The following is a 13,949-nucleotide window of genomic DNA, read 5'->3' on the forward strand; positions in this document are numbered from 1 at the left end:
TTAATAACTTTTGCCCTAATGACTCCTGTCTGTTATGTCTTTTTCTTGCCTTATTGCAGTGTCTGTATTTTTAAAATTTTTTTTTAATGTTTTATTTATTTTTTAAGACAGAGAGAGACAGAGCATGAATGGGGATGGGGCAGATTGAGAGAGAGACACAGAATCCGAAGTAGGCTCCAGGCTCTGAGCTGTCAACACAGAGCCCGACGCGGGGCTCAAACTCACAAACCGTGAGATCATGACCTGAGCTGAAGTCGGACACTTACCAACTGAGCCACCCAGGCACCCTGCAGCCTGTATATTTTTAATGGCTGTATCATATTCCAGTTATACATACATACATACATTCATACATATATGTTTGTATCACTTATGTATATGTAGATTTGTGTGTATGTTTGTAACTAAGTCCCTGTTATTTTGCATTTTAATTGACTTTTTAAAAGTTGAATTTACTGTTCTATGATGAACATGCTTGTTGCCAAATCTTAAGTTCCCCCATGATGGTGTTTATTTTTATTGAGGATGGAAGGAAATGCCTAGAGCCAGAATTATGGAGTTAAGTAATATGTAAAATGTTAACGTTGAAGGAGGGATGGAGATATATATATATATATATATATATATATATATATATATATATCCATATGTATGTATACACACGTTATGACAATCATGACTGATGGAATGGAAAATAAAAATTTTGACAAGTGCAAGATATAAGCATGCCAGATAAATGTGGAGGAAACAAGACTGGAAAAATTCACTACTTTTTTATTTGGTTTAGGTAAAAAAAAAAAAAAATATATATATATATATATATATATATATATATATATATAGCATTTGAGAGCTGCAGGGGATGGACAGTCTGGATAGATTGTAAAACACAATTTTTTAAATCAATTTTTTTGCTGAACATAGGGCAGACACAATCCTATGTTATGCTCTATTTATATAGAAACAGAGGGGGAAAAAATAAACCCCCTGCCAGCTGTAATTTTGAGTGTTGATCATGTCACGGCTCATGCTTAGCTGGTTTGGAAGGCTGATTTTAATTCTGTGGGAATATTCCAAGAGTTGTCGCCTAGAGTGCCTGGAAAGTTGACTGTTGCTGATTAACCCTAAAGAGTGACCATGGGTTTGCTGGGAAAGTTATTTAAAGCCACCTGTGCCTTAGTCATCCAGATGCTTCCAACGAGCCATGAAATAATGCTGTTTCTGTTTGGATGCCAGCACTCATTATCTTTGTCAGTAAGTTAAACCCTACCATGTTTAGGAACTTGTAGTTTGACTCTAAATTTGTATTCAAGGAGACCTTTCTCTCTCTTACCTCTTACAGTCATTTAGGGTTATTACACTTCCTACCTGTCACATTAGGCCCTTCAAAATAATTTCTTTCTTACTATGGGCATCCTTAGATTTAAGCACATCTGTGAGCATGGAGACAATGACAACATTTAACAACCATTTCTTCTATACGAACTAGTGTATTTATGCACCAGTCATTTCCAGTGGCCTGGGCACCATCATAGACCATTTCACAGGCAAAATAAGATTAATGGGCTCAGTCTGTGTTCAGCTTGATATTCATCCGCACCATAAATCCACTACTCAGCTGGCAAGCCATCATGGGAAGACTCCTGACTGGTCGAACATACATGTCAGGTCAGCACTGAGATGGGCTCATCTGATTAGAGAAATTTACTGCATTCTGTCATCCTTCGTATCACTCTTGGCTTTATTTTAACGAGAACTACTGAGCAAACAGTAAAATCTTTGGCAATCTGAAACATGAGTGAGGAGAGAATCCTTATTGTCAGGTTTAATCGTGGTCGGTGAACCAACACAGACACTTAGTTGAAACAGTACAGATCGGACGGAGAATTTCCCAGTTGTACCAATTTCCAAAGACTTCTGCCCTGCCATCCACTTGTGACACTGGTAATGTTTCTGCAGTGATCCTTCAAAACAGGGTCACCCCTACAAGAGGCAGGGGGACATCTGGGGCTGGTGGGAAAGGGTTCTTCTGGAGAACAAAATACTTACACTTCCTCTGTGGGCTACTCATCACTTCCCCGCCCCAATGCACAGATTTTCTTTTAAATAGTTATTAAAGAAAATAACAACAGTGAGCATTAGAGTGTAGCTTGCTTGGGAGACAGTCTGCCATTTCCTCAAAATGTTAAACATAGAGTTACTGTATGACCCGGTAATTCAAGTTCTAGGTATATATGGAAGAGAACTGGAAACATACGTCCACACAGAACTTGTATATGGATGTTCCTAGTAGTGTTGTTCATAATAGTCCCAAGTGAAAATATCCACGTTCATCAGTTGGTGAGTTAGATAAACTAACTGTGGTATATACACACACTGGAATATTACTCCAGCTTAAATGAAGTACTGATAAATGCTACAACATGGATGAACTTTGAAAACATGCTAAGTGACAGAAATCAGACACATGATAAAGGAGGGGACTCCAGCTTACCCACACAAAAATCTTTGCGTTAGATATACCCGGCTAACCGCTAAAACCTATTTAGTAGATTCAAGATAATTAAAACTAGGGAATCAGTTAAAGAGTGGAAGGAGAAAGAATCAATGCCGTCTCCTTATGTAGCCTTAAAATAAAGTGAGTTGCAGGGTAATGTCACTAAGATAGGAATGCTTCTCAAAAATGGTCAATTAAAGTTCCCTTGTGCCTTATTGATCAACCATTTAAAAATATGCATGCAGTGACTGTGGATCCTTCGGTAATTGGCTCATATCTTACATTATGCTCTTCATAGAGCATGCCATTTCAGACTCCATTAGAGAAATAGTCTGTACTGTTACTAATGGAGCCGCCTTTGACTTACGCTCACGGAAGAGCACCGGGTGAACACGTTTTACCGATGGCTCAGGGTGAGCTCCATTAACCTTAAAATCTGTTGTTTCGTTGTTTTTGGTTCCTTGTCATTCCTCCGTCTGAAACATCGTTGAATTCATTGTTAGGAAGATGATTAAAGATTTTTTTCTTATTTTTCTTTTTTAAGCCAAGACACCACCCCAGAAAAATAATTATAAATTCACGTGTTATTTGGGAAATAGAATGTATCGCATTCTTGAACCACCCACGAATATGGTATTTCTGGCTTTATAAAAACTTCTCCACGAGAAATTCACCCTGTTACGTGACCAAAAAATAACGATTTCATGCTGTGTCGCCAAACGTCTGGGAGAGAGAGTCTTACCTGAAGCAAGACTCGGGTGAGGTTTTTGCTTCCTAGCAGTCCGCTCACATTGAGGTTCCAGTCGACACAAGGTACTGCGCATACACATGCGCCGCTCCTTATACTTCAGAACGCGGACTGTTTGTCTGTCTCACAATAACCTGTCACTAGGCAGTCTCTAACTTAGATCCTCCTTCTGTACGTTACGCTTTTTACCTGTGGGTGACACTAGAGAGGGGACGAAAGGAACTTCCCCTTCTTCCTCAGGGCTGAGGTCCTTGGAATTTCCTTTATGTCTTTCATTTCTCAGTCTCGCCCCGCCCGCAGCCTCTGCTGCTGCCCAATTCTGTAACTACTGACCATCAGACTTACTGCCCCACCTCACCTTGTTTCTAACTCAGGGCTTCCTGTGATGACCACAGGGAGGGCGAGGAGAGAGATAATTCTAAGTATGTCCCTGACTACAACTTCCATTCCTTTTCAATCTTCTCTGTCTCTGACTTCAGCCAAAAAAACTCTGATCCGCGAGAAATCCCCACGTGACAGCTTGCACTGCTTATCATCAGTCAGGGCGCTTTCCAAGTCTCATTTATTTCTCACCAAGCCTTGACCCCTCTGTGGTGGATCATTGGAATGTCTTTCTTACGAGAACCTTTGACTCCTTTTCCCCTTGTTCTTTTGCTCCATTCGGCTGGTAAATCCTCACCTCTAGCTCTCAGAGTCTATGTCTCTTCTCCATTCTTACTTCTGCTCTAGCATATTCCACAGCAATATAGTGCTGCTATAAATTGCAGTTATTTCAGCCCACCTGGGCCCTCAGCAGTATAGAGGGATTATCAAGAAATCCTTCCTCAGATGTAACAGGAAAAGACAAAGCGAGGGAGAGCCACTGGGATTCCTTTAAAAAGAGGAAGCAGAAAAAGTGGGCTTCTGTTTGTATTTTGGGCATTGATGCAGGCAGACGCTCCAAAGCTCCCGCCTGATCAAGGGCCAGACCCTTTCCTGTCTTCCTACCCTCGTATTCCTGGACCTCCAAGGAACCCTCACCAGTAGTTTGGAGTTGGAGGGGTCATTATATGCAGTGCTGGCTAGTCAGGAGAGATGGGGAGAAATAGAGTTAGTTCTGGGGCTTGCTGCTGGGACTACATTAGAGAGGAAAGTTATTTCTGGCCTCAGTTGGACCATTAAGTGTCTTCCCCCCAGAATCATTGCTTACATGATGGTTTTATCTGTAGAATGTTGTTTTTGTCAGGCTTCGCTTACATTTTTGATCAGAGAGGAGGCTTTTTGTACATTGACTTGGATAATCAACTGCTCTATTTAGTGTCGATTCCGTGGAAAATGGATTTTAGGTGTCAAACCACTGTAAAATCAGGGTTTACTGCTCCCAGTTTTAGAGTTTTCCTATGTCACCCATCATCTGTGTCATTTGTTTTAATTTTTTTATTTTTGTTTATTTTTGAGCAAGAGAGAGAGTGACAGACAGACCGAGTGCGAGCAGGGGAGGGGCAGAGAGCGAGGGCGACACAGAATCCGAAGCAGGCTCCAGACTCTTAGCTGTCAGCACAGAGCCCCACGTGGGGCTTGAACTCACAAATTGCGACCTCATGACCTGAGCCGAAGTCAGATGCTTAAACCAACTGAGCCACCCAGGTGCTCCTCATCTGTGTCAATTTATTCAACCTGTGAGTTTCTTGGAACATAAAGTGATATTAAGCACATTGTAGCGTATGTATATTGGGAAAAACTGTTTAAATACTGAACCGGCCATGTGTGGTTTTGATTTTGAGCAAGGCTCTGCACCCCCTGCCCCAGAGCCTCCCATTTCCTCATCTCTATGTTGAGTAATAATATTACAGGGATATTACTAGGATTAAGTGAGATGTTGTATGCTAAGGGTCCGGCACAGTGTCAGTTTCCTGGTAGATGTTTAATAAATACGAATCCCCTCTCCCCCTCTTGACCTTCTTCCTCATATCTGCATAATACTTGACACCTGTCTTCTTAATCTACACAGTAGAAAATTAGAGCTACCCGGGAATAAAATATAATTGAGCAATGAAATATAGACAAGGCATTTACTCCTCTAATGGTGGGGATAACTAATTTGTTTCTACTTGGGAGATTGTTTTCTATAAATAATATTTATTATAATTTTTTAGCATTTTGCTGAAACATGATTCCTTACTTTGCATACTTTATGCAAAACACATTTGCTATTTGTTCCTACGTGGTTTGCACTTAGAATTCACTAGAACTAAAAAAGACATTATCATTTTTTTGTTTGTTCACTTGTTTATTCATGTAAATAATAAATACTCAACAAACACTTACCAGGTACTTATTGTGTGCCGGAAACTATCCTAAGCACAAGAGATACATCCATGAACAAGATTGTATTGTTGTTAATCATTATAGACTTAGTGAGAGTTGAGTCCAAAAGATGATCCTTTCCTTGAAGGGGTTTATTCCCAGGTCCAACAGCAACTTACCATGAGCAATGGGATGTCACCACCAATCTTGATTTGCTTGACTTGACCGTAATAGTAAGTTATTTGAGTGTAAGAATAAATATCGTACTTCTGTTTTCTTCTTAATCTCGCACCAAACCCCAAACTCATAGATAGTCCCTGTCACAGCTCCCAGCATTGGTGGTAACAGCAGCAACAGCATTGAGTCCTAATGATAATCTGTGCTTTAGAATGGGAACTTGCTAAAGAACTTAATCTAAGAGAAGGCTTCTGGCAAGGTGACAGCTGTGAATTCAGGGAATTCTTAGACCATTCAGCAGGCTCTTAGAGCCAATTAAAGACCCTGTTTATTGATGCAATCAGAATGCATTTTTATAATCCTTCAAAAGTGTTTATGAAGCAAAATATTTGCTGTAAAAAGAAATTCATCTTCAGTGTGGTTCTTTTCAATGTGGAAAGGCCAAGTTGAAATCCAGGCCATGTTGAACATGTCAGATAAGGCATGCTGCTTTCTATGGCTCATAACAGTTGACCATCAGACTCTGTACTGTTTCCGTCTAAGCACTTGGCACAAACAATTCATAATCATATCTATACATTTAATATTATTTTTTTACTTTTTATTTTATTTTTATTTTTTAAAATTTATTTTGAGAGAGCAAGAGACAGCATGCACACATGAGTTGGGGAGGTGCAGAGGGAGGGAGAGAGAGAATTTTAGGCAGGCTCCACACTGTCAGTACAGAGCCTGATGTGGGGCTCGAACTCACCAACCATGAGTGAGATCGTGACCTGAGCCGAAGTTGGACTTTTAACCGACTGAGCCACCTGGTGCCTCAGTAGTATTTAAAAAAAAAAAAAAAAATTTTTTTTTACATTTATTTATTTATTTATTTATTTATTTATTTATTTATTTATTTATTTATTTATTTATTTTGAGAGCTATAGAGAGACAGAGCACAAGTTGGGGAGGGGCAGAGAGAGGAGGAGACACAGAATGCAAAGCAGGCTCCAGGCTCTGAGCTGTCAGCACAGAGCCCGACAACGGGGCTTGAATTCGCAAACTGTGAGATCATGACCTGAGCCGAAGTCAGACACTTAACCAACTTAGCCACCCAGGCTCCCCTCAATACTCTTTTTAATTGAAAAACTAAAAGTAGAGAAAGGCAGATTTTATTCTGTCATGCTCTAAGTGTTCTCAGCAGTTTTCTAACCTTGCACTGCAATAATCATGCCCCCCAAATAAGACAGACATGTTCTAATGGCCTTGCTAACGCTCTTGACTCCTCCAGTGCTGCCTAAAGTAGCAGGAATAACATTTTAAAAATTGGACCTTTTGTACTTTAGTTTATGTTTCGGTGATTGTGTGTGTGTGTGTGTGTGTGTGTGTGTGTGTGTGTGATCAGTTAGACTCTTAACTGTTTGGTAATTCTAATGAGAAAAGGAGACCATTTATTTGAGATATACTAGGTATCAAACCCTGTACTGAATCCCCTTGAGTATGTTCTCACCACAAGTCTTTGGAAGAGTTTATTTCAGTATGTATTTTATAAAAGGGAAAGCTGAGGCTCAGAAAATTTAAATAATTCTGTCACAATATCAAGTAGCACATCTGGGGTCTGACATCGATCTTACTGATTTTTCCCACCATACCATGTAGTCCTCGCAGCGAGAACATTTGTTTCCATTTCTTTCTGAGGCTGGGCTTTTCGATTTCTGTTTTATTAACATGACTATATTCATTATAAATGCCATCAAATTCCAGTTGGGAAGAATCAAGGAATAAATAAGCTTAGGAGCTAATCACTTCTGTGTCAACGAATTCTAAAAAGCCCAGATTGTGAGCACTAAGATGCTGCCATCCCAGCAGTCTTTGGGTGGCCTTGGGGCCTCTTGCCACTTGTCTGCAAGAGCCTGTCAAACCATTGTCCTCGTTGTTAGAAACTAAAATATGACTGGGGCATTTCCTCCCCTTTCTGCACAATATGTATTCTACTCGATACTATTGTCAGTTTCTCTTTCTCTCTAACCATCCATCATCATTCCGCATTTCCTCTGGTGCCTATCACCCGGCCTCTGACAGCTGAGATTAGACTGTAAGCATAATGAATGAAGGGGAAGGAGATGCTCTGGCCCCTTTCGTGCTCTTCTCAGGATTGAACATGTTCCTTAAGAACGTTCGTGACAGCAGCTCCCAGATTGCTTGATTACAGGAAGGCGTGTGAGGAGGCGTGTGTTTCTCACCCGGAATATTGCAATGCTAGACTAAATCTCAGAGGATTAGAGACTCAGACCATATGGTCTTTGGCCACGGCCTTTACTTTTGGTTCCTACCTGTTTATTTTAGGACAATGGTTTGACAAGAATATCTTCATTGGGTTGGTGCTGTTTATTGGTAATATATAGTAAGCTGGATTTGAACTTGTCGCAAAGAGGAAATCACATCAGATGGAGGACAGATGGTGTTTGCGACGGGACTGGAAGCATGTATGAGGTTCCTATAGGTGGAATTTTGGTTGGAGGTTGAGGTATTTCTTCCCAAGCTCTACTTTTTATTTAGTTTCACCCTGTTTTGGAAAGCAGTAATCACCTTTCTAGAGCTAACAGGGAACAAATGCAACTATTACTTAGGTTCCAGCCAGATGCTGGCCATTTCACAGCCTAATCTCCCTGTCACTGACATTTCTCGTGGCCCTTGGGCCTTATTTTTGGTATTGGATCTTTTGTTATCTATGTTTCTCATATGATTGTCATCCACAAATGGTGATTAAACACACCTATTACCCATAAGGCTCTGGGGATACAGAGAGAATTGCTTATGTTTGTTAGGTTTTTGACAGTTTACAAAGGACTTGCACATATACTTTCTCATATAATTCCAGTAACATCTAAGTTAGGTGTTTCTTCCTTCATTCAGCAAGTGTATGCTTTTATAACCATTTTCCAGGAAGTTCCATTCCAGGTTCGAAAATGTTACATAAGTATTAGAAAAGAAATGGAAGTAGAGTGACCTAAGTTAAGGTTATATAGGTTATCACATATGAAGTCACTGTTAAGGGAATTGTGGACCCTGGGAGAAGGCCGTTTGACAGTTTAAACCTTTATTTTTTTAATTTTTCAAAGTTGATTTATTTTTGAGAGAGACAGAGACCGCATGAGTGGGGGAGGGGCATATAGAGAGGGAGAGAGAGAATCCCAAGCAGACTCTGCACTGTCAGCACAGAGCCCCATGTGGGGCTTGAACTTACAAAACCGCGAGGTTATGACCTGAGCCGAAACCAACAGCCAGAGGCTTAACCGACTGAGCCACCCAGGTGCCCCCCCATTTGACAAGTTTAAGGCTAGATGTGGTGCCTGAAGGAATGGTGGGAGGAGGCAGGGCCCTGGAAATGGAAGCCCGTTGTGGACCAGGGCACGGAGGTGTGTGTGTATTCAGTGCATTTGGTAGGCATGAACATACTAGTTTGACTGGAGCTAAGTTAATCAGGTCTATATATAATTATCGAGGACCTAAAATTATTGAACCTGAGACTTTTTTAGAAATCATTGGAAATCATGTAGTCTAACTCACATTTGTTCTTAAGAGAAATGTTCATATTCAGTAAATGAATGTATTATATTGTTATGTAGATTTATTTCATAGGAAGTTATTGATGTTGCTCCTGGAGTGCAGAAGATAACCTATTTTTTTTTTCCTACACATACACACACGTTTCTTTGGTAATTTAGCGCTGGCTTCATTTTATGATCTTAGAGAGGTATTGATAAAGACGATATATTTATTCTGTTTGTGACCATACCGTGTGTCCTCGAGAGAAGGATTTTGTTAAAAGAGTCATGTTTGTGGTAGCCCTGATGCTCTCCTTATGCAAAACCACTGAGTTAGCAGAACACTAATATCTCTGGTGCAAATACAGTAAATACAACATGGATTTTTTCCATGAGAAAAATAGCTTATGACTTTCAACCAAGAGCTGTACATACTATTATATTTTCTGTTTTTCTTAAGAAAAGCCTTGCTCTGATTAGTTGGTGGAGACAACTGATCCAAATGGGATTTGTCTAGACTCTGATGCTTCTGGGAAGTCTTGATGATCCAGGGTATGGATTTCTGAGGCTTCACACGTTTTTATCAGTCAATCTCCAAGATACCTCCGAGACCGTTAAGATAGATAATAAATCAAATGAGATTTAGTTGTGTTTGGTATCATGCAAAGAACTATAATTAGAAGGAAAATGTAATTTCAAAAAAGAAATGAAATAATTTAAGTGTAGGTTGTTAGGATTTTGAGGAAGACCATGAAATAGCATCTATCTTTACTGTCAGAGTTCTGAAACTATTAGGAAATAACATAAGTCGGGCAGATGGAAGCTGAAATACCAACTTTTATTGGTATAAGCCAGACTGAAAGATGTAGCCTTCTTTGAGGGCCAAAGGAGTTTGCTAACTGAAAATCAAAATTAGACAAATTTACTCACCCACTTACAGAAGGGACTGGACCACTCCATCCCTCTCTGACAAGGCAAGACCTTTCTAGTTAAACTTGACAAGACAACACCATCTACAGGCATTCTGGTTTCTAAAGTGGAATAAGGAGGTTGCTGAGACATGCGTACTCAGCTTTTTCTTCTCAGTTTTACCAAGGGAGTCACTTCACTTCCCCTGGAGTGCATAAAAGACAGAGAGAGGCCAGGGATTACATTAATTTTCATTCTAATGGAAGGTAATGTGAATGGTGTGGGAGGGAGGGGGAGCACCTCTCCCAACACCCGAAGATGCACACTTTTGCGCATTTTAACCCTCTGAAATCAGGATGTTGTATTAAGTCTATGGCATGTTATTAATGGCTGTGGACCAGAAGACGGTCAAAATGAGTTGTTTTCGCCTCAGTGTTTGTGAGCTGAGTGGGTAGTCCTCATACCATGAGCCTTCACTGATTCAATTAATGAACCTCTTAGGGGCCTTTTGAGGAAAGAGCATGAGTCTTGGTCAGTATTGGAACACCTTCTCTTTAAACCTTCTGATAGCATCAAGTGCATACCAATGTTAGACCTTGCAGGATCGGTATCAGCAGCTGGCATAAAATATCGGATGAACTCCTGTAAGAAACCCACTTAGTGACACCGTTTAGAAAACAAGGATATTGACAACTCTGAGTCATTAAGAAAAGCTGGATTCTGAAAATTACGTAATTTTAAGAACATCATAATTCATTTTTCTCACTCTCCCATATTAAATGTGTATGAGAGATCTATGGTAAACACCTATTTATTTTAAAAACCTTAAAGTCTTAAAAAACCCTAAATAAATATTTATAAATTATATAACATACTTGTATATATTTAAACTATAAGAAGCTTTTCAATGAGAAAAAGATAAGGATGCATTATATAGTTTCAGTAGCAGGATTTAAAAAAAATTTTTTTTTAACGTTTATTCATTTTCAAGAGACAGAAACAGAGCGTGAGTGGGGGAGGGGCAGAAAGAGAGGGAGACACAGAATCCGAAGCAGGCTCCAGGCTCTGAGCTGTCAGCACAGAACCCGACGCGGGGTTCGAACCCATGAACCGTGAGATCATAACCTGAGCCGAAGTCAGACGCTTAACTGACTGAGCCACCCAGGCACCCCCATTAACAGGATTTTCTTAAATTTAGTGTTACTCGATAATGTGTCTTACAATGAATGGGGTCTGAGATTTGGTGAAGTGTGGTCAGTTAGGTCTGAATGGGTCTCTGCTCCAACCTTTTCTGCCCCGGACAACTTGGATGGTACTTCCTCTTTGGGAAAGTTTCATGTGCTGCACTGTCCAAGATGGACACTGCTGAGAGCAGATCCTAACTTTCATGTTCAACTGGGTCATGCCTTACCCTCTTTCTTTAAATACACAATTTATTTTTATTGTGCTTCCACATTTTCACTCCAGAGTGAAAGTGCTCCCCTGCGGTTATGTCATCAAGAAGACTGGGTCCAGTCATTCCAAATAATTTTGTAGACCTGAAGGCAACTGTTTGCAAAGACAGTCCTTCTTATGGCGGTATAACATTCATCTAGATAGCCCGGGTTTCTTTTTGGGGAATGTTCTAGTAAGCTCAATCTCTCTTCCTTTTCCTGCAAGGGGGTCCTGATGACAACCTAATTGAAGGTGGAGGAACAAAATTTGTCTGCAAACCTGGAGCCAGAAATATTACTGTCATATTCCATCCATTATTAAGGTAAGTCAAATCCTATGTACTTACTGAAAAATCAATATTTTCATTATTTATGCCGATACACTGAATGCCAATAGGTCAGTCAGCATTGAAACAAGTCCTAAAGAAAAAAAAAGAGTGTTGCATCTCCTAGGGCTTTACTATTAAAGTTTGTCAATAAAACAAATAATGTCAACTCATCTTAGTACCTATTTGTTCTCAGGAATAATACTCCATGAATACTTTTTAAAAATTTTCTTTATTTTGTGTCCCTGCCCCTCTCCCTCTCTCTGTCATTGTCCCTCCCTTCCCTTCTGTGTTTATTTCAGGGAGGGGCGACTTATGGTCCACAGGAGAAATCTAGTCTGCCACCTGTTTTTTTTCACTAAAATTTTATTGACACAGTCATGCTCATCTATTCATGTATTGTCCATAGCTGCCTTGTGCTATGGTGTTGCAGAGTTGAATATTTGCAAGAGAAGCCATATGGCCTACGAAGCCTAAAATATTGACACATTGGCCCTTTACAGGAAAACATGGCAGACCCATGATCTGTCTCCCTAATTTACATTAATGATTCAGATATCCTTTGAGGATTGGCAAATCTTTGAACAAATATGACTTACCAAAACCGAAAGGCATTATAGCAGTTGTATGTATGGTTTTATATATTAAAGGACAGCTTGATGCTAACCAGAATAAAATCTGTTGCTCAGTTTATTGTGGTACTGTGATTATAAGAAAATAAAAATCTGTGATACTTCCATTTAAAAAACTTCAAAGCCCTAAATACCTTTAAAAAGAAACTTTTTTGGAAGAAGGGAAAAGGGGGTTATTATTCAGCGGCTCTAAAATGTTGGTTTTGCACAATGAAAAATGTCTAGAGAACTGTTGGATAACAATGTGCACAGAGTTAACACTACTATACTGTATACCTAAAAAAGATTAAGATGGTGAATTAAATGGTAAGCATTGTTGACTTCAATAAAAAAGGGTACTCTTTGGGGCACCTAAGCGGCTCAGTAGGTTAAGTGTCCGACTGTTGATTTCGACTCAGGTCATGATCTCACAGTTCGTAGGATCGAGCCCCATGTGGGGCTCTGCACTGACAGCACAGAGCCTGCTTGGGATTCTCTCTCTCTCCCTCTCTCTCTGCCCCTCCCAACCCCTCGTGCAGGTCCTCTCTCTCTCTCTCAAAATAAATTTTTTTTAAAAAAGGGTACTCTTTGGACACAGATATCTGATGTAATATTAAGTGTATGTTTTCTCTGTGATGAGCCAGTATTTATTTTTGCTTTGTTCATATAATGGACCAGAAACTCTTGGGTTCATTAGAGGTTAGGTCCTCAGATCATCCCATTAACTTTCTTATGTAACTAATATAATATTCGAGGCATTTGAAATAACAGGTAAGCAGATGCTGCTAAATTGTCCAGATAGAATATTGAATGTACTTTTCTAAAACATGAGCAGTTTACTACTGGAATTATCCTACCTTTTCATTAACCAAGACTTACTAAATTGCAATCATTGGAATGAGTTCGATTCAGATCTCTTATTTAAGCAATGAGTTTTAAAAATTATGCTGAAATACTTTACTCAAAATTAGTTTTAAATGCAGAAACACAAATATGTAAATTAAACAATAAAGACATCCTTCCATGCAGTAACAAAGAAGTTTTTTTAACGTTTATTCATTTTTTGATAGAGAGAGAGAGAGAGAGAGAGAGAGAGAGAGAGGCAGAGAGAGGGGGAGATACAGAATCCGAAGCCGGACCAGGCTCTGAGGTGTCAGCACAGAGCCCAACACGGGGCTTGAACCCATGAACCATGAGATCATGACCCAAGCCGAAGTCGGCTCAGTCAGCTGACTGAGCCACCCAGGCACCCCGATTTTTTTTTAAGTAGGCTTCATGCCCAGTGTGAAGTCCGATTCGGGGCTCGGACTCACAACCCTGAGATAAGACCTGAGATGACACCAAGGGTTGCACCCTTAACTGACTGAGCCACCCAGGCACCCCAAAGAAGAGATTTTTAAAGAAGCATTATTAATCTTTCAAAAAACCTGTT

The 13,949-nt window shown here is 39.9% G+C and overlaps 1 protein-coding gene across 3 annotated transcripts in view; it reads left to right on the forward strand.

Annotated features, from left to right (window-relative positions):
- The window catches only part of EXOC4 (exocyst complex component 4), a 750,068-nt gene that overhangs the window by 327,762 nt on the left and 408,357 nt on the right, over positions 1-13,949 (forward strand). For all 3 annotated transcript variants that reach the window (XM_003983067.5, XM_045052771.1, XM_045052769.1), the window contains exon 10: positions 11,807-11,903. In XM_003983067.5, coding sequence (XP_003983116.1) covers positions 11,807-11,903 — 97 coding nt within the window. The remainder of the gene's footprint in view (positions 1-11,806; positions 11,904-13,949) is intronic.

Source organism: Felis catus, chromosome A2 (assembly GCF_018350175.1).
Source record: "Felis catus isolate Fca126 chromosome A2, F.catus_Fca126_mat1.0, whole genome shotgun sequence".
NCBI classification, from domain to species: Eukaryota; Metazoa; Chordata; class Mammalia; order Carnivora; family Felidae; genus Felis; species Felis catus.